This window comes from Cyrtonyx montezumae, unplaced genomic scaffold, assembly GCF_038088225.1.
Source record: "Cyrtonyx montezumae isolate F1298 unplaced genomic scaffold, pur_monq_1.0 scaffold_8, whole genome shotgun sequence".
Classification (NCBI taxonomy): domain Eukaryota; kingdom Metazoa; phylum Chordata; class Aves; order Galliformes; family Odontophoridae; genus Cyrtonyx; species Cyrtonyx montezumae.
The window spans coordinates 39,284,508-39,305,579 of NW_027072089.1; the positions used below are offsets into that span (position 1 = coordinate 39,284,508).

Below are 21,072 nucleotides of genomic sequence, written 5' to 3' on the forward strand. Positions count from 1 at the left end.
ACAGTGAGTCCCTCAAATGTAAAATTAATGGCTGCACACCACTTCTAGTGTCCTGGATACTGTCTCTGATACTTCTGCTGGGAGATATCTGGTCTGCCAGAGAGCTGTGCTGGCACAATAACAAGAGGAATACTTTTAAGACATCTCAGGAAGCTGTCAAAGAGCCTACTGCTGAGGGAGGAGTACAATATTGCAAATTGCATGGTTACTGTTGAATCAGAAGACTGGTAGGAAGCTTCAGCAAACACATAAAAGTCTATACTAAATGTTTCACAGTTTAATCGCTCTATATACCAAAGGCAAATGCTGTTGCTACCACAAATACAAATGCAGGGGCAGTTTTTCCATGAGCTTTTACTGTAATGAAAGCAATCTGTCTGGTAAAACTAACAGTAAATTCCATCTTACCATCCCCCAGATAGCAGAAACATTTGAAATACTGCATTTTGGGAAGTAGCTTTCCATTCGTTTGAAATTTTTGAAAGCAACGTTCCATTTTTTGAAATAATTGTTTATTTTCTTTTTAAATTATTATTTCTCCAAAGACTGCAGTCATTAACCTCTGCTTTCCTGCAGTGAAATACGACATTTGAGAAAAGAAGTCTGAGAAAGCACACTTCCATGTCAAATGGAATCACAAGACGTGACAGCGTAGGAAACTCAGACCTTCTCATCTCATTATCCATACTCAATTGTATTGGGCACAAGCATATTTAGTGTGAGAATTCGTGCTGGAGAATACCCAGCATACTCAAAGCCCAACAGAACTGCACGTAGAAACGTTCATCCTAACTACACCTACCACTACGGTAGCACATCACACCCGCGAGAAAGAGCAGTGCTTAACTCTGAAACTGTTTCTCCACTGTGAAACTATGGAAATGCATCGTGTTCCACAAAGTTCACACAGCATTGCTGGACAGCAATTCAACAAGAGGAAACTCCGTTTTTCAAACTGTAAACTTTTAAAAAGATGAGCTGATCACTGATAAGCACTGAAACAAACCCATTCACACAGGCAGGACTTGCTCTTTAGTGGTTAAACTACTGCAGGAACTTTGGCACACGGTCTTTTTACAAATTAAGTATTGTTTTACACGTCCCAAATGTGTTAGTCATAAACATCAGCAGAGGAATACAATCGCAACTTTTTAATAACCCTGCTTTAATTCTGAACTTGTTCATCTGAACTTAGTTTGTTTTTCCTTCATGACTGGATAAAGCAGACTGCAGAATTTTGTGCTGTGCCAGGTCTTGGCTCCATCAGTTGCTCATTAAATGAGATCTGGAATTCAGCATTGGAGTGAATGCACATGGGAACTCATGTGAAGCTGCTCATATATCATTGATAGCTCAGTTGCTAACACAGAGTTTATCCAAGACCGTACATTTTTCGTTGACATGAACAAAGCTGTTCACCATCCTCTGGTTTTGACGTCAGTGGAGAACTACCCACCAACAGTATCTGTCACTACAAAATGCTTGGAATTTCCTCACTCATAAAAGCTGGAAAATTTCAACTACATTATTGGATTTTAAAGACACCAATATTTAGTGATTATTAGGATAGGACATTTTCATTCTCACTGATTTTTTTTTCCCCCAATCTATCTTAAAAATTTAAACTTAAACAGTATCACAGGCTCTGAGGAACAGATATTTAAGACATCTCTTCTCTTCTGTTCCTAAAGAACGTGCTCTTAAACAAATGCTAACTTCCCAACATACAACTATCACAGTGAGGTGCTTAAGATTTTTCCCATTAATTGGACACAATAATCATTTTGGTAGGAGAAATATTGGACTGTACCTAGTATTTAACAGAACTGTAGAAAACTAATCCCCTAGCATAAGCTATGTGCCTCTGTTCTATACCTCCTTTATTCTTCCAACTGCAATGGCCCACCTTTACATCAGTCATCCTAGTGGCAGCCCCCCCTGGAGCACAGTGTGACTTCTCAAGAACAAGGCACTAGGCTGGTTTCAGCCAGGAGAAGGGTGGCTAGCCTTCACAGCCCTCTGGAGCCTAAGAGCACAAAGCTGACTGTGTATACACAATAAAGACATCCATCTAGACAAAGGTACATATTTTGCCCAAGCTGGAGGCTTTCCTGCCAATAATACATTTAAACCTTGATATAAAAACCAAGCCGTGAAGCAGCTGCTTCACAAACACATCCCTGGTGTCTGACCACCCCAACTAAGCTGAAAGCAAATAAATATATCAACAAAACCCAGCACAGCATTGGTACAATACAGTGGAAAGTTCCCTTTTCTCAGCATGTAAAGAAATCAACGAGTAATAGAGAGATAGTCATGTTTAGAAACCCAGATTTAATCTTTATGGATCTCTTGAGCTAATGTCTCTTCTGCCTCCCAAATTCTTCAAATGTGTTTCCGTTCTTTTCCCCACAACAATTCCCTTTCATAGAGAACAATGATTTCACCTTTGTTTTTAGGGTACTAAACTTCACTGTATTACATTCATCTAATACTTCTATAGAAGTGTTACAAAAAGAAATAATTCTATCTCATTTAAAGGACTGATACACGTTCTTGTGTTTGTCATACAGAGCCCGCATCCAAAATTCTAGGTATGTTGCTTCAGGTGGTTGTGAATAATCACAGAAATGACACAAACAAACTGTTCTCCTCCTGGAATCAAAGCTTTGTAGGTCTGTATTTTCATGATACGCCATTTTAGAACTTAACTGCACATGAAGGAACATAATTATGCACTGATTTGATTACTAAGAAATGGCTTAATCTCTTTTTTAAGGACATAAGAAAGGATATTCTTGAGCAGCTCTACAGAAACAACTTCATATGAGGGGATAGAAGAGAGCAAACTTATTTTTAAAAAAAGACAAGTGGGTAAATCTTAAGTACTGCTCTATCAAACTGAATAAAACAAAAGTATTGAAGAAATGTTTTCAAAAGCCTGTTAAAGCTTTTTTGAGCAATCGTACTAGGAAATGCATATCCTAACAAAAAATATGAATGCTTGCAAGAAACCTGCAGCTTCTGATAGGAGCTTCAATTTTCACAACTGCAGCATCTCTGAAAAGCATTTCCAAGCAGATGATACAATCTTTGGCTCGAAGGCCATTCCCCTATGTACTTTAGTCATAGTGCCCACACTGGCTTTACAACTCTGAAGTTTTGAAGAGTTTTATCTTCTGAGCGAGCCTTGTCCCTCTTATCAGGATTCTCCTGCTCTGCTATTGTAACATCTTCAAAGAAAGAATGTAAAGACAGAGCTAACATATTTCTGATGGGAGGGATATAACTCTTGATCTTCTCCCCTCTCTTTTCCAGCTGTTTGAATATTTATGTGTATGTGTGTGCGTATACAGATATCTATTTATAAATGCTTAGATTTCAAAGGAAGACAGTGAACATACATCAGTTTTGTCTAAATGATCAATCAAGCACTTACAGAAGCTGTCTCTCTGGGGAGCAAGTAGGGAAACTGAGTTTATGCAAAAGATGTTACTTCTATATGTCTAACTCATGTCTGCATTTCTACTTTTGTGGAACAAGGAAAGGATATAGACTTCTTGTAGAAGAGCAGTTGGCCTTTTCAGCATTTCTTTAACATATCATAGAATCATAGAATGTCCTGGGTTGAAGAGGACCTCAAAGATCACCGAGTTTCAGCCCCACTGTCATGGGCAGGGTCACCAACCACTTGACCAGGCTGCCCAGTGTCCAGGATCTTACCTCCACATGATTCTGTGGTAGCAAGTTATTCTCCAACAGCATTATTGAATGCTTCCCTTGAGTTGCAAGAGCAGCAGTGTTAAAAAGTCTATCTTCATCAAACGGAGGGCAAACACTTAAAAAACCCTAAAACCCTATTTTAGTCCCCTGCATTTTAGCTCACTCCTACTGCTCACCAAGATTAAGTTAAGATCATGCAATAGGTAAGACATCGCATTAAGACAATGCTAAAATCACAGTGACATATCCATTTATGTTAAGTCTTATGGTTAAGCCAATAAAACAGCCTACAACATACTCAGTACTTTTAAAGCAGTAGTATGCTCAAGTTCACAAAGCTAGACTGTTTCCATACATAAACTTGTTCAGAGCTTGCTTGGATAGTTTTACACCACAAATTTCTATCAATGGCACACCATAAAGAACATTCATCATATGATTCATTTCTTTACACCAGCTGATTTGTAGCAATGTTTTGTGTGAGCTCTTCTTGGCAGTAAATGAACTCTTTAAAAGCTCTTTCACCGAAGAGATCCTGATTCTAGTGTAACACAAGTGGAAATGAGAAGTTCATATTAAACACTTCCACCATGCACTGGAACACTTTCAAAGCTGAGCAATTAGGAATCCCCATGGTTCCATAGGTTGACAGAAATTGAAGTATAACTTTCAAGTTACTTTCTGATGACACAGAATTAAGCATTTTATATATTTACCATATTGAGTTCCTAAAATAAATCGTTTGAAAGTCAGGTTTTCATACAGAATAGCAGCTACTCAGCCAAGAATCCTGACTTCTGCCGTTCTTAATGGTCAGTGCTTGCAGACAACACAAGAAAAGAGTACAAAGTACCTCACACTTTCCCAGCCATCCAGTTAGAAGCAGCAGTATGTAAACCTCCTGAAGTAGTGATTTCTGGATCACTGTGTTCAGCTGGTATGGATGGTTCTCTAAGCCTATCCAAATCACCCTTGGTTTGGAACATTATTTTCAGTGACTGTATGAATATCAACATCCTTGCAATAGTTTCACTTCAGAAATACATGCAAAAATTTTTAAAAGTTGCTATATTTAACGAGGAGAAGAATTTGCACTATTTTCTTTGGGTTATTTTACCTTGAATACTTGACAGTAGGCATACCAAAGAGCAGAAGGCTGGAATATCTGAAGGAAACTATCCTCAAGCTCTACTGTCAGCTGAAAAATGAGCACTCATGTCTCCATGTTATTTTCTTTAGGTATGTTATTTTTTTTTTTAACAATAAACAATTAAACAAAAAAAATTCTAGGTAAACTGAAGTCATAAAATCATCTCCTGTGGAACTTAGAGGCCTTTCTTCCCATTTTTACCTGTCTTGAAAATGTCAAGCAGTCTTCACTTTTTGATGAATACATATTTCTGCAAAGTGAATAAAGGCTTAGGAATCATTGTATATATACTCAAAGCTTTTTTCCTTTCCAACTGCTAGAAACACTTAATGATTCAGAATAAGTTTGTAAAAATTATGAGGTATCATTCAAATTCTTAACTGCAAAAGTCGCTCAGATACTGTGATGACAATTGAAGGCAAACCTGCCTACTTCTTGTCTGCAGTGTTCCTAGCTGGCCAGGCACAAACCACCTCCAGCCTCAAACACGCAATTGCTTTCACATGAAGCATCCAAGTTAATAAGCTTTATTTAAATACAGCATTGAAATAATACCTCAATACAGCCTCAAACGCAATCAGGCTCACACCAGACAGCTCAGAGAACAGGTAGCTGAGTTCTTTGTTCCACCAGACATTCTGCTTTAAAATGCTAATCAGCCTAATCGAGTTTTCCCTATAGCAAACGACCAATCTGTTATATGCCCTAAGATAATAGGCACTGATCTGAAGAAATCCACGTCCAGTTATAGAGAAATCCAGGCTCAATCCTACAAATTCTTAAACAAACCTCCCCTTAAGTCAGTAGGGACCTTTTCATGAGCAATGTCCAAGTTGATTAAATGCTTACAACTGGCTGTCTGCCAGCATTTTAATTCTTAAATAAATTGGCTTGTGTTCTAGTGCTTAAGTATTATGAGATTCTGAATGCAAACAAATACCAACAAACATATCAACAAATATGTAAATACTGCCTCCCAAAGTACTTATGCAAGCCTCCTGTCTGAGACATTTCACATACCAAGCTGTGCACTGAGATCCCAGCATACACAATTAAAAAAGCAAAGTTTAATACTGAAAAGACTCTAAAATGCACTCAAGCTTTGCTCACAAACACAACCACATATCAAAACCAGCAGTCCACACATCTGCTGTCTCACCTACCCACTCATGAACGTAATCAGAAAGCACAAACCACATACATACAAGAACATAGTTCTGGTGTATAAGATTAAAACTTAAGATTATCACAAAATCCTATACTCCAGACAAGAGAGCATTTTATCAAACAGCATTTGGTTTTGGCAATGGAAGTATGAATTCAATACAAAGTAATAGAAACTACGTTTCAGTGTTAAGAGCTCTCAAGAGTTTAACAGAATAGAAACTTGGAAATGTAATAGATGAAACTTCCACTAAGTGCTCAAGTCCAATTTTCCAGTAATGTAAACTAAAAGTGCCAAATAATAATCTAAAACAAAAACATCCCCCACATCTCCTGCCAGTAGGTTTAGTTTAATGATATCCTGCCCAACTCACTTTCACTTCTCTTTGAGCGAACAGAGACAACTGACTTTCAGGTAATAGCAAATCAGCAGAAAATAGTACCAAGGATGAAATAACATGAAATATTGTCCCTGTTTGATTAGTATAAAAGTGCCTTCAGAGCCACATAGGTCAGGAAAGCAACTCTGGAGACTCAAACATGCCCCATGCCAAAACATTCGGGTTTTACGAAATAACCCTTGGCTTACATTAAAAGCACATCCTACTAAGAAAACCAACAAACAAACAGGAAAAACAGAACACCAAAAAGTGGTATGGTGATGAAGTTTTCCCACAAAATCCGACTTTATACATTTTACATATATATAATAATGAGTTTTTACATCCACAGCACCAGAGAACATTTTTCAAACAGATGAGAATACTGCAGTAGTGCAGATAGAGATGCACGTAGTTTGTGAAGGATTTTATTAGTGCAGAGTTGCATCTTCCCCAGGCACACAAAGAATAAACTGGAGCAGTTCAAGACTTACACATGGTAAGTTTGCCAATAGCAACTGTTCAGTAAAAGAAAAAGAAATCAGTCATATCCTAACTAAAATAGCTTTGCTGGTATAGAAATCTTTGTTAAGTCCAAGAACTCCACAGAAAGATACAGCCTCGTGACACTGTCTTGTGGTCTAGAAACAGCCTGAAGAGAAAAACGTCACTAAGGTGGAAATTAATAGGGGAGAGAGACAGTAAGAAAACAGAAGGAAACAAAAACAAGTATTAAGCATGCAATGAAGCTCCAAAGAAAAGGGAAATGAGACCAAACATCAGCACCTTGAGGAGTAGAAGCAAAAAAGTGACATTTCACATTTGAGTAGGGTTTTATTTATATTCTGCTGTACTCCTGTGGCTACTGACCTATTTACATCTCACCCATCAGTACTCGCATCTGTAGCCACAATACATTCCAGATTATATGTATTCCCTTAAATTCTGGATCTATGATTTCAACAAGAGTTAAATAACATTTGAGAAGTGAGAAATTACCAGTTAGGGAATCCAGAAAACATTTGCAGCTATCAATAAAGATGTTGAAAAAACAGATACGGGCCTTTGCAAAAGAGGAAAAAGTAGTTTGGAGGAAAGAAGAAAAGTATTGCCTATTTAATAATTTGTACAAGAGAGTGAAAAGAGTAATATCCCCACTCCCAAGGCTTTTTTTTCCACTAAATGTACGTGGGAAGATCTGAACAAGTGCCAACAACTAGCTACTTCACCAGAAATCTCACTGCCCTATGCTACCCCTTAAAACCAGAAAACTAATCCATTTTTGGAAAGTCACAGAGCCAGACCAAACATTTTAGAGTTCTGAAAAAAGGTTAACTAGCTGCTCTGAAGAGAGTTGGGGAACTGAAGACACTGACAGCAACAGCAACGTGAAATCATCAAGGTGTTTACTGATTCCATAAGAAAACAGTGTTAATCTCTCATTTATTTTTTCCCCATTTTGGGCTGGCATTGTCTTTGCTGAGTGATATACAATTAACAAAAACTTGTTCACTGAAACATTATACCCACACTAACAACAACAGATGAGCATTCATTCCTGAACTACTTTGCAACAAGAAAGTATGTACTTTATTGGCCTTATCATTGATAAGACTTGCTCATACCTTTCTATCACTAAACACAAAAATATTAAGTGAAAGCCAAACTGGAGCCCCAATGAACAGTAGAGACATTCAGTTACACATTCAGTTGTTATCTCAGCTATCTTTAAGGTATCTGTCAGTCTCTCAGGCTGGCAGAGACAGATGAGCAACCAACAAGACAGCTCTGGTCCACACCCTCCAAGGTCTTTCCTACAGCAAAGCAACAAGCACACTACAAGCAGCCACCTTGTTCTGTAGTACTACAGCAAGCCTGATCAGTTCTCTCTCTACTTACCATGGAGGATAGATGTGGATGACATCCTGCGGCCGACTCTTCAGGTGAACTGCTGTCTCTCTCGCAAAAAGCACTTTGAGTATTGGCTCTCTTGTATTGATTATGAGGTCTCTGGATGAAATGACAGCAGGAGACTCTTCCAGCTGCTGGCAGATGGCAACTTGTATCATACACTCCTCAAACATTTCTAAGATCTTCACAATTAAAACACCAGATTTATCTGCAAATTTAAAAAAGAATGCAATGTTTGGGTTAGGAGAAAAATTTTGGTGCAATGAAGATGGGTCTTCTCCTCTCCGCTTTTCTTTCTGATCTGCAAAAGAGCCACATGTGAACAGAATACATCACCTCAATGAAGTTTTAAACATTCACACCATGCTAATGGTGAGGAGGTATTTGCCCTCCAATCAAAGGCAGCACCCACTACGTAGGAAGAATCTAAAAGCAGTGTCTCACTTTCAGAGACAATGTGGAAAAACAAAGACTAAGATGCATACACAGTCTAAAAGTAATTACTGCAAAACTGTTTATCCATTTTATCAGTCTGCAAACAGGAGAGAAGCAACATTAACATATACCAGCATTCTCATAGTTCGATCCCATGCACTTCTGTCAATGGTGAACAAGAAATAACTTCATGCTGATGTAAAAAATTACTTCCAGCTATCTCCCTTTGCAGTCTGCACAGACCTACTCTGACAGACCTGGGTCTGTTCCTTTTATGTAATATTTATTCTCTTTCTCACTTATTTTGACTTATTTTTCCAATTTTCACTTTGATCACTGGTACTCTTACACACCTGCTAAATGCTGCTATCCTTAGAGGGGAAAGGCACGATGCTATAAAACAGGAGCAGCAGTATCCCAATTCTACTGATTTTGATTCACAAGTTGTATTAAAAAACACAGTATCCCAAGAAAAACAGCTGATATAAATTATCATCTTCCCACAGCAAAGAAGAAGCAGGGGCGGAACTGTGAACGCGGTACTGGAACACAGCAGCAGAGCTGCATTAGTTATTTGCTTGTTTATTTTAAGGCCCATTTCACAATTGTGAATGCCTTTCCTTTGGAAAATAAGTCAAAATATTTTAGTTTAAGTTTATGAGAAACTTCAGAACAAACTAATGACCCAACCCTTTAGGGAACCCCAAACCGAAGAAACTGGATTCTAAATCCTTTCAGGTTTATTTAATATGTTCAATTCTATAAAATATATACTTTTTTTTTTTGTTCATTTTATATTCCCAAATCCTTATTACATTTTATGCTAGAACTGAAATAAAATCATTTTGACATATAATACCAAAGTTTTCTCAGAACCGCTTTTCTTTAAACCAATTTTTCATCCCATGCAACATGTTTCTGCAAAGCATTGTTTCTCATGAACTGGTATTTTCCAGCAGGATAAAAGGTTCCTCCAGGAATTCCCCCATGCAATTTAAGTGAGCCACGTCTGTCCAAATCATTACAGCTCGACCTCCCTCGCAGGAGTAAGAGAACAGATGCTTTTTGCCAGATTTTTTTTGCCAAGTTCTTTGAGAGCAACCGATGAAGAGATGGATGCCACCACGATTAATCCTCACCACTGTCACCTTCTAAGGGAAAGCTGTGACGTTGCACTGTCACTCCAAATACTCTGCTGGCTAAGGTCTGCTTAAGTGCATGCTTCTGCTCAGCATGAGGGTGGACTAGCTTTCTATCCCTAAGGGCAAGGATTTAGAATATTCACACTTGAATTACACTTTGCCTGACTAGCTCCAATTGTAGTCCTCTGTCAACCCCAAGTCATCTGGCACACATAAACAAACTGTCCCAACCACAACAAATCTCAGCCTCCCAAGTAGGCAAAGTAGGCAACCATCTACCACTACTCATACTCCATGATTTGAATTTGCACCCACTTTTAAAAGCAAGTGACAAAAAAGTCAACTTCAACGATGAAGCAAACCAGCAGTCTTAAAAAAAAACAAAAAAAACCAAAATCAGCTTAGAACTTAGAACTCATTACTTCTAAACAGTGCATTTCTATGTACAAAATGTTATGAAAATTCTTACTGGTCAGTGATGGAAGTGTACGTTAGTCAGCTGATAAACCAGCTTGAAGAAATCACTGTAAAACAGAATGACAACACTTTTCTTTAAAATATCCCAGACTAGAAAACAATTAAAAAAGCTAGGTGCATCAAAAACTTCATCTCTATGAAAACCCCTTAAAGGATCTTGGAAAAAAAGCCCTACCAAGCCACCAGCATCTCTTGCAAGCCAAAGTTGGCCCAAACTCTAGAAGCTGATACTTAAACAGAAGGCCTCTGCATTAAAAGCAACACAACTCCAACAACAATCTAAGTCTCAAACTTGGCACACATGCACATTCTACAGAACCACAATCTATTTGTTTATTTAGATGCACAAAGATAGCTTAATTTAATTACTCAAATTATTATTACTGTTGATGATAGAATGCCTTCTTGAACAACATAACAAAGCGTCTTGAATTCCTGGCACGTGATGAAACATCAAAGTTCAGAATGTAGCTTTATTTTTAACTCATTTGGCTCTTGCCTTGTTATGCCAATCAAAAATAAATCAAATGTGCGGCTGCATGCTGAAGGGAGAATTTGTGGGTGAGGAGATGGGCTGGATCACTGCAATTTCTACAGCTTCTAGAGGAGTTTACCTGTTTGTTCACTCGTGTGTAAACCTTACCTAAAGTGTCCTCGCTCAACGTTGGATAATTCACAGAAGTTCTCACTCGCTAAAGACCTCAGTCACTTCACCTTATTCACAAAACAATTACAGCCTAAGAAACATAAACCTCCAGAAGTGCTGTTTTCATGGAAACAACCAATATTAAAAACTTTTGAGCAGTAACTGCAGTGCAGTCCTGCCCATTCCTACACTGCATATTTCTTCATGCCTTACTCTGCTGTCAAGAGCATACAGATTTCCTTCTTCACTGTTACTTTTCTTTCCAAAACTCAGTGAGCTAGTCCAGCTCAGTCACTGAAGCATAAGAGCAGATACTAGGGAAAGAAAAGATGAGCAACATAAAGGGGAGGGCATGAAGGGACAGAGGGACAATTGCTAAGTGCTCTTTGCAATGACACCCCAACCAGGCTGGATTAATCAAGTTTGAAACTAAGCCCTGAGGCTGTGTATTTGCAAATGGTATCCAGTTACTTCTTGTCCTCTATAATGTCCATGATAGACTGTTCTTGAGAAGCTCCTTCAGGACCCAGAGAAGGAATAGGAACTACAAGTACCTCATTTCAAAAACCCCGGTGTACTCACGTGAAGGTAACTTTTCTTCTCCCATTAAAAGACAAATCACCGTGCACATTCACAGAGAGTGAGTACACACTGCCTGGATGGATTTAGAAATCCTTCACTCAAGCAGAAATCTGAGGACTGCTTAACAAAGTCCATCTTTGTTGCCAGCTGCCTTTCCAACAGCACCTTGCAGCAGCCTTCACGCAGTCAGTGGAAAAGTTAGAAGATGTCCACTGATACAGACTTAAGGATCACTTGAAGCATCATGACCCACATATAGGAAGAGAGTTTATTCACTTCAGGGGCACAAAGTGTACATTCAGTCCCTGATGCATAAAGTTTGAGATGTCACAAAGAGAGAGAAAAGCAGTGACATAACTGGGTGAGTATGGACTCTGAAGGTGCATTTAGGTTGTACAACTTGCTTCCTCTAAATGGCACAATTTAAAAGGAGAGGAAATTGGCCACCCACCAGAGCTTGTAACGCCCCCTCACCACTAACAATTTTCATCCAGAACAAAAACCTTCACAAAGAGATGCAACAGCCTATTAGCTATTAGTCATTCAAAAGGTACACCCCATCCTCCTGTGACCAACAGTAAAAAAAAAAGAAAAAAACAAGTACCAATAAGCTGGGTCAGCTTTCACCTGAAACATCACATCAGCCCTTTGCCACTGCCAGAAACGAGATTCCAAGCTAGGTGAATTCTGGCTTTGTCCATTTAGCAAACTTGCTCTCAAGTCTCTAGTTAATTATTTAATTTCAGATGACCTCTGGGACATCGGTCTCACTCCAGTGTGAAACCTGGATATGAGGTAGCTCAGTTGATCCATAATGTTATTTCAGACATCTGGAAGATGGTAAGTTCCTTTCATTTCTTTCTTATTTCAGTATACAGAGTAATGCTGCCCTTCAATATATACCATGACAACAAAACATGTCTTAATACAACATGTGGCAGATGTTCCGCATTACCCTAAATTCCAGAAGAATTTAAAAGAAAAGATTCTCTGTTCCTTTTGACATCATGGACCTTGAGATGTACAAGCATTTTAAAAACTTCAGCTTGACTCCACAGTCTGAGTGAAGGCCCACAACAATTTTCAGACCTAACAAAGTGGCTTCACAGATGCATATACTTAAGTCACCCAGCCACTCCAACACTGAACAGACATGCACTGGCCATGCCAAAGGCAGCTTCTAGGGGTGTTAAGAAGAAAGCTAGTCTGTTTTCACTCTTAACAACCAAGGAGAACCTCTTGAGAGAAGAAAAGGAAATAAAACTTAGGAACAAAGTCCTAAAAAACAGAAGTAAAATAATATTACATTCAGACATTCTGGCTTCAGTGTCCAAAATACAACTCTGAAATTTGCTTTAATAATTCTCTATCAGTGAGAGAAAAAAGTTACAACCTATTGGGGACTGCATATTTTGTTTCTTTTGCTATACAGCGACAAGAACCTGGACAGACTGCAAGCACAGGGTCCATGGGACTGATGTGGAGATTTACAACAGATATTGACATCAGTAGGACTACATGCAGTTTCATATTGCTCACGCGAATTTTGCTAAAACTGTACTGTTCAAATGCCTAAAAATCGCCCCGAATGGAAAGCCCTGATAAGGAACTGGTTCTCTTCATAGTAAGGTGACAGAACTCCAGTAGTGGTCCATACAAGATCAACAGAATGAAGATAAATGCTTGGGGAGGACAAACTGGAATGTGAATACTTCTCAGGTCCTGAGGAGAAAGCAGGGGCGGGGTTAATTTACTGTGTTCTGTATGATTGGAATGTGCTAGCTGCTATACCCAGCATGCCTCTGGGCATGTTAGCTCAAGCTTGTCATGGTTCAGAGAGAAAGAGAGAAGGCAGACCTTCCAAGACCAGGCACTCCTCAGAAGAGATGGCACTCTGCGCTGCTTTCACTGCCTGTATAGAAACCCTCCCTCTCTAGAGGACAAGGACAAGGGGACTTGTCTCCACAGAAGTAACAACAATAAAGGAGAAGAAAGAAAGCAACACCAGCAAGGTCAAGAAAATCTGTGGAAACCAAAACCAGGCAGCATTTACTACTGAATTTCTGCATTTTCCATTCTTCTGTGATAATCAAAAATTTCGCAGTGTCTGAAGAATGTGTCCCACACACAGGACAGAAGGATGTGATGCGTCCATCTTCAGTGTGAAGTCCAACGTGACACAAGGTAGAAATAATTCCTCATGAAGGTCAAAGTACGGCTACTGAAAACAATGAAATGTAAGCATGAAGAACCAACTCTACTAACACCTGTTTGTAGAGCTTAAGACCTGCTGATTAGTAAAATGTTAAGTAGTGTGCAACTCTGCTCCTTTGAACACTGTGATAAAACGAATCACTTCCACATGAGCAAAAAGAACAGCAAAGTGGAAAGCTTCAGTACTGCAATAGTAAAAAGCCTCTAGTAAAAACGAGCATGCACATCTACCAGTAAACACACATGTGGATTGTCATACAACACCGGAACAACAAAGTAACAGAAAGGAATGCTTTGGAAATTCCTCAGCCACAAATCTTGCTGTGCAAGTCACATGGATGAAAGAAAAACCAAGTAAACAGGATAAGAGGCAAAAGCAAGAGTGCTTCAGTACCTTCCTTTAAAATTAAATTAAAAAGTAACACTCATACGAGAGAGTTTCCTCTCCCACTCCCACACACCTAAAAGAAAAAAAAACCCACAATGAAAACCAATACAAACTCTTAAGAAAATTCAAGGAGCTGGAAGGACAAAATTTCTTTAAGCCATGTTATTCTTTGCTAAATTGGCTTCTTTAAGCCATGTTATTCTTTGCTATATTTGCTAAAAAAAAAGTCTTCTGTGCAAAGGTAGACAGCGCAATCTGTATTTTTTTCTTACCAGCTAAACTGTCACAATGTACAGTTCTTGATATTAATGATATCATTAAGACATCTGAAGGACAGATACTTTCAAGAAAAAACTGTCACTTTCACTCCATTATCAATCACAAATCATATATCTGAACTGCAGTTTAGAAGCAGAGATGTTCTGAACCCAACATAACTGATATTTCTAAAGAATGGGTCCAAAAAGTTAAGTTATGCTTCTAGTTAAATGGCAAGTTCTTTATAAGTAAGAATTACAAGAACTACAGGAATTACATTCAGGTCAGTGTTCCATTAATCCTAGCTGAATATTTTTATAAAATAACATTTCTAACTGAAAAGAAACAAACAAAGTATCTTTTGCAATTCATATTGACGATAGTCCTTCATATAAGAATAAAGTTAATTTCTGCATTTAGTCCTGATGGCTTGATCAGATCAGATCTACATTATGGAAGTATAAAGTAAACAAAGAAAACTCCTTAATGCCTTGTTTAGTGAAGTCAACTAGCATTGATTCCCACATTTGTCCCTCGGTTACTTTTTGTTTCCAAAGGTTTTATTTGATCCTAACAACATTTAAGTTCTGATGGACTGACGTAGGTTCCAGAACTGCAGTACTAGCTCCATCACAGAATCATTCCACCTTTAGAGAGACTGTGCTAAAGACAAACCTCCCCCTCATTCCTGGAAGTGTTCAAGGCCAGGTTGGATGAAGCCTGACCTAGTGGGTAGCAATCCTGCCCAAAGCAGGGAGTTGGAACCGAACTATCTTTAAGGTGATGATCCAGTGCAAATGATCCAACGCAAGCCATCCCACGACTCTGAGATATTAGACACCCTCGTGGGACAGCACTTACTATTTGCAGTGGAAGAATAGCCAACCCTGCATTTTCTAGTTCAAGATGTTTTACTTTCATTCCTGTAAGCATAAAATGTCAAATTACAGGCACCAAAAGAAAAGAAAAGCACATTCTTTTGCTTGGCACCTATTACTGCTCTTTGTTCTGCCTCACGCAAAAGACTGCAGGTGTGGGCATAAAGTCAGCAATCCAGCATATACCTTGCAATCCAGAAGTCAATGTTTAAAGCCAGGAAACAGAGCTACGATTCCAACATTTTCACAGCCTGTACAAAACCATCTCTGCAAGTTGCTACTCTGAACCTTTCATATTGTTATTCTTCCTGGACTGGTAGCTTCTGAAGCCATTCTGAAAGATGTTTCTCAAAAACACACCAAGTCTTTCATGCATGATGGATTCTTGCCACATCTATATTCTGAAGAGGCTGCTGAATTTGGCTGTGCTTTAAACATCATGCACTGTAAGAACATACATAAGTTAGAGTGACTGTGCATGCCATTGTTGTTTCCTCATTAAAAAAAAACCAAAAATAATACAGAGAATTCTCGTTTGAAAAATACAAGTTTATACTTGATTTTTCCCTCCCGATGCTGTGACATGTACAGACATTTGGCTAGCAAAAAAATAAATCAGGCTACTCGCCATTTCTTTAATTTATATTAACTCATGACTAATTAAACTAGCAAGAACTGAGAATTAGCAATAACTAGGAAAGCTCAGGCTTTTGTATTTTCAGAAGAACTTTGCATGGGAAAGGGAAACTATATTAAGGACTATCCTCGTCTTCTTTGTCCACAGACAAATTTTTGTGCAAGCTTCATTGCATTCAAGCTGCTAAAATCTTTTTTTCTCTCACATTGTAACTAGTCACCCAGACTGGAAGGTGGGAGAGTGACTGTTGATATCCTCTTTTGTAAGCCTTTTCAGCCTTGCTGAAAATACACTACTATGCACCAAGTCCTGTTCTCAGTTTCAAGGCTTCACCCTCCTCCCCTCACGTGTTACACTCGCTTCAGTCACCAGGTCACTTCCCATCATAAAGAGGAGCAGGGAGGAAGATGCAGGTTAGAAAAAAAATGCCTAAATTGGTACCAAACCCGAACTATAATTTCATTCCTGTACTCAGTTGTAACCCAAACATATTGGTTCATCCTAATTCTTAATATCAGACCAATGAATACTAGTTATCAAGTTATGAACTTTACACAGTAATTCATGTCCACATTTAAAGTAAAGAAGTGCTTTGACAACAACTGCAAGAAAAAAAATGCACAGAAAATAAGCTTTCAGAAGTTACTTTTGAAAAGCATGAGTTTGCTTTATGTCTCATTTGTATCTTCTATGGAGAGGAAAGTCTTCCAAATATAACTCAGAAGAGCACTACTTTTTCTTCTGCATCATGCAATCCCCTTGTAACCAGCAGATGTTGACAGGAAGAAGGGTTGGGTTTTATTTTCCTCTCTCAACTGTCCAGCTCTGTTTGCCCAAACAGGAAATTTCACAGGGAAGTTGCAGCATAGAATACAGAGGGGCAAAAAAAAAAAGCTTGAAAATGGTCTAAAAGGCTTTGTACACAGAACTCTTGAACCATCAGTTCGACTGATCAGAGACTTACTCTTATGGTGACTGCACACTTTTCAGTTTCCCTTTTGCATCTTGCAAAGTACAACTAACTCTGGATTTGTGGGGAAGAGCCTGACGTCAATCTGTTAGTTTTAAATCACATAAGCATCCAACTGCCACCATGCAGAGCAGACAAGCTTCTGTGCTCTCTCCTTTGAGACCTCGGTGATAGCATTAGGTTGATGACAGAAATGGAATTATCCGTCAGGAATAACATTATTAGTAGTAAATAGTTTCCCCCGTGATACACACTCCTGCTGGATGATACATTCGTTTCCGTGTTTGTCTTTAGTTTCAGAAAACTACTGTCACTTGAGCAACCCAATACAGGGATAGGTTGCCAAACGTAACGCTCCGGAATTGTCTAACTGGGGAAAACACGGAAATTCTTTTGTCCTCCAAGAAGAAACTCAGATTAGTAAGAGATCTTTGGTATGAATCTAAAAATATTAAAGTGGCATGCTTTTGCTTTACTGACATTTCACACTTTCAGACTAGAAGCAATTGTAAGGTTATCTAGTTACATTACTAAAATTTCAACCCTTCAGACTGACATTTTCCAAACCAAACATCAATTTTATTCTGGTGACATCAAACTATTTGACTATTCTAAGTACAAAATTATGAAAAGCTACTTTTTGTCTAGATGGAAAAAATATCTCCCACATACTATCACAGGTATTTTACTGTGAATTTTATTATATTCATGTTTTGGAATAAGGATTGGAAATAGGAAATATTGGCAACTGGAAATGCAATTCCTAAATTATGGCATAGTCAGCACCCTAAAGAAATTCAGTTGTAAGTTCTGTCAAATGCTTGCAGGCTAAATGAAGCAATAAATTGTCCTAGTGATTTCTAACTTGTCCAAATTCTTACGTTTTTGTTTTTTTCACCATGATGGCAAAAGGCATTTCCCAGAAATGTCTTACAAGACATTCTGCCAAAATGAAATCACCTTGAAGACAAACTCACCAGAATTTTAGATGTGTACTTTGCAGTACAGCAATGTATTTTTTCCATAGCCTTTTTCTTTTTCTCCTAAAATTCAAACTAATTCTGACTCATTTTTCTGAAAGAAAAAAATCTAGCAGTGGCAAATGTTTTGGTTGAGAGGTTAGACTCAATGGTCTCCAGAGATTCCTTTCATCCTCTACAATTCTATGATTCTGTGAATATTTTAGCCTAATAGTTAAAAGTCTAGCAGACTGGTGAATAGCCAAGCAAGTTCTTGTAACAAGCCACGTGTTGTTAAGACAAAGCATATTAGTCGTGTTGCACATCCGTTAGTATAGAGAACAGTGAAAAGAACTGGTAAGAAAACAGAGACATACAATATCAGTTTTGTTCCTCATTTCAGAAAGAAGCAAGAGAATGTTCTCATACTACTATAAGGACGTGGAGGTAACTTCCTATCCATTAGTAACTCAGGTGGAGGATAAACAATGTGCAGAAAGCTTGATCAGTTTTCAGTGAGCATGCCTGCATTATTTTCAACATAGCAGTTCCAAAGAGAGTTGACTAATGACATTTCCTGTTCTCTGATGCTGCTTTGTGGAATACAAAACATATTTCAAATAACTAATCTTATGAGTTACAGTTTGAGCTTTTCATCAGTGAAAAATCATAAGCAAGAGCAATTCCATCAGGATTTGAGAGTAAACACTACTAAAATGATTTCATCAAGGACTTTCCTTTGTCTAGGTAAAAGAAGTGAATGGTAACTGGAGAACAGGGACTCGATCTCACAAAATCAACAGTTGCAGAAGTTGTGGAATCCCATCAGACAATCATGCTGTGACCAAAACCAAACCAGACCAAAGTACTTACTAAGTGCCCTGAACACACAGGAGGCTGAGAAGTGAACAGAAACTAGGTGATGGTTTTGACAAGACTAAAACTGAAAGGATACACGCAGAGTAGCTGCCTTCTTTTGTAAGACCCTGTGAAAAGTTTGAGAGCATTCGGTAAAGAGCCAAGCAAATCACTTGTAGATTGGAGAAAAAGCTCCAGAGAGCTTTAAAGAGCTCATTCTGTTTAGTTTATGAAATTTGTGAAGCAGCATGATTTTGCTGTGCAAGCGTCAGAGAGGGAAAATGCCACATACTAAAGAGCTCTTTAATCCAATGGAGAACAGCTTTATGAACAACAAAAGATGGGAACTGAAGCCACACAAACCCAGATTTGGAAAACAAACAAACAAAAAATTGGAGTGGAATTAAGGACAACTCTCAAGTCAAGTGATAGATTCCCTTATCCGCATGTTTTCAAATTAAGACCAGAGGACTTTCTGAAAAACAAATGGAATATGTGCTCAGAAACAATTAGTGGGCTTAATAAAGAATAAATGCTTGAAATTTTGTAGCCTACAGTAACACACAAACTGATAAAAAAAAGCCTCTTAGAATCTATGAATCTATTATCTCCTACGAAATATTACTGAAAATTGGTGCTATCAGTCACTTATAACTCATTAGTTTAACTTCTACCCCTTCTTTTTGGGAAGAGTGTCCCCATATTTATGTTTCACACTCATTTCACAGTTGTGTTCATTTGTCCATGTTTGCCATCATCCACAATTTCCACCAGCAATTAACCACCAACATTGGTGACTTCAAAAGAAAAACTGTCAAGGAAAGAGGAACAAGTGGCTATAAAGAAACCATGAGGAAAAAAAAATGCACATCCATAAAATAAACCTTGCCTTGTCTTATCAACTGCTAGAAACACCATTTTCCCTGGTGTTGGAAAGCAAGGAGTTCTAAAGAATCTAGTAGATGAAGGATATGTGAAAGTTTTTTACCCTTTACACATAAATGCTTTGATAAAGAGGACATTGCAAACTCAAAAGCATAAAGAAAACATTAAGCCCACTTCAGGTAACAGACAAAATATAAACTTCAGCAGTACACCTATGTTGGCCATGTGCACACATACATGTATGTACTTTCACATAACATGTGTGTGCTGCTTCTTACCTGATGGGATTTTAGCATCTGAAATGCACTGATGTCTCCAAAAGCTAATAGCAGATCTTTCTCTGTTCTGCAGTCGACATAACCTCTCAGCCAGCCCTCCCCTGCAGAGAATGAAAAAATGTTCAGTTTTGACAAAATCAGGATAGAGCTCTGCCAAGTAAGAAATCATAGCACAGATGGAATATCATAGAATGGTTTGGGTTGGAAGGAGTCTTTAAGACCGTTTAGTTCCAACTCCCCTGCTATAGGCAGGGACACCTCCCACTACACCAGGGTGCTCAAAGCCTCATCCAGCCTGGCCTTGAAAACCTTCAGGGTGGTGGAATATGTATGATTTGACCCTTAGAGACAGAAACATACAGTAACATAACATTTTACAGATTAGCTCTCCTAGTTTTTTTTTCATTTTCCAGAGGATACCTATATGTTCAATTGGAAATACGGAGTCAGCAAACCCAACAAAACATTTTCCACTACCTGGGTGTCCATAATCCTCAAGTTTTCAGTCATATCGCGATCTTTATGCAAGGGTTATAAAGCAAGATCCTCAACTCCCTGCACTTATTGTGACAGCTTCTACAGACAGTTGTGAATTTGAAACAAACACCCTAAATGGTTTAGTGTAGCCACTAGTTATAACAGGTTGGGTTTTTTCCTCCTAGATTTGTTTGTCTGTTGGCAAGGAGTGATCACAGAAATATTCTTTTACCCATACTTGACCCCGTGATTCATTTCACAAGCTGGGTCAAGTGTGCAGTTTCAGTGGTCTGAACGCTCTCCAAGATGGAATTAATTTAGCATTCCCAAGGTGAGGAGCAGAGGAGTGGCATCTAAACCACGTATATTTAAGGTAACACTAGAACAATTCCTATCCTTTGGATTTCAATCAATTTATCATCTTAAAACAAAAAATGCTGTCATAGAAGCTGTCCTTGAGTTGTTGCATGGAGGAATTTGAGCACTTCTCTCTGGTCTCAAACAAATTATTTTTATAAAAAATACTTTATTCTTTCCTTACACTAAGTTTTTCCATAACAAGAATGATTTAGCATATTAATAAGGGCTTCCACTAAGCTGAAATGTGTCCTTAGGTTAACTTGGTTTAGGAAATAAAGAGAGAGCACAAGACCACCTTAT

General features: G+C 38.3%; 1 protein-coding gene across 2 annotated transcripts in view; it reads right to left on the reverse strand.

Annotated features, from left to right (window-relative positions):
* The window catches only part of SPIDR (scaffold protein involved in DNA repair), a 193,030-nt gene that overhangs the window by 111,819 nt on the left and 60,139 nt on the right, over window positions 1-21,072 (reverse strand). For both annotated transcript variants that reach the window (XM_065751936.1, XM_065751938.1), the window contains exons 7-8: window positions 19,936-20,036; window positions 8,317-8,536 (exon numbers count right to left, since the gene is read on the reverse strand). In XM_065751936.1, the coding sequence (XP_065608008.1) occupies window positions 8,317-8,536; window positions 19,936-20,036 (321 nt within the window). The remainder of the gene's footprint in view (window positions 1-8,316; window positions 8,537-19,935; window positions 20,037-21,072) is intronic.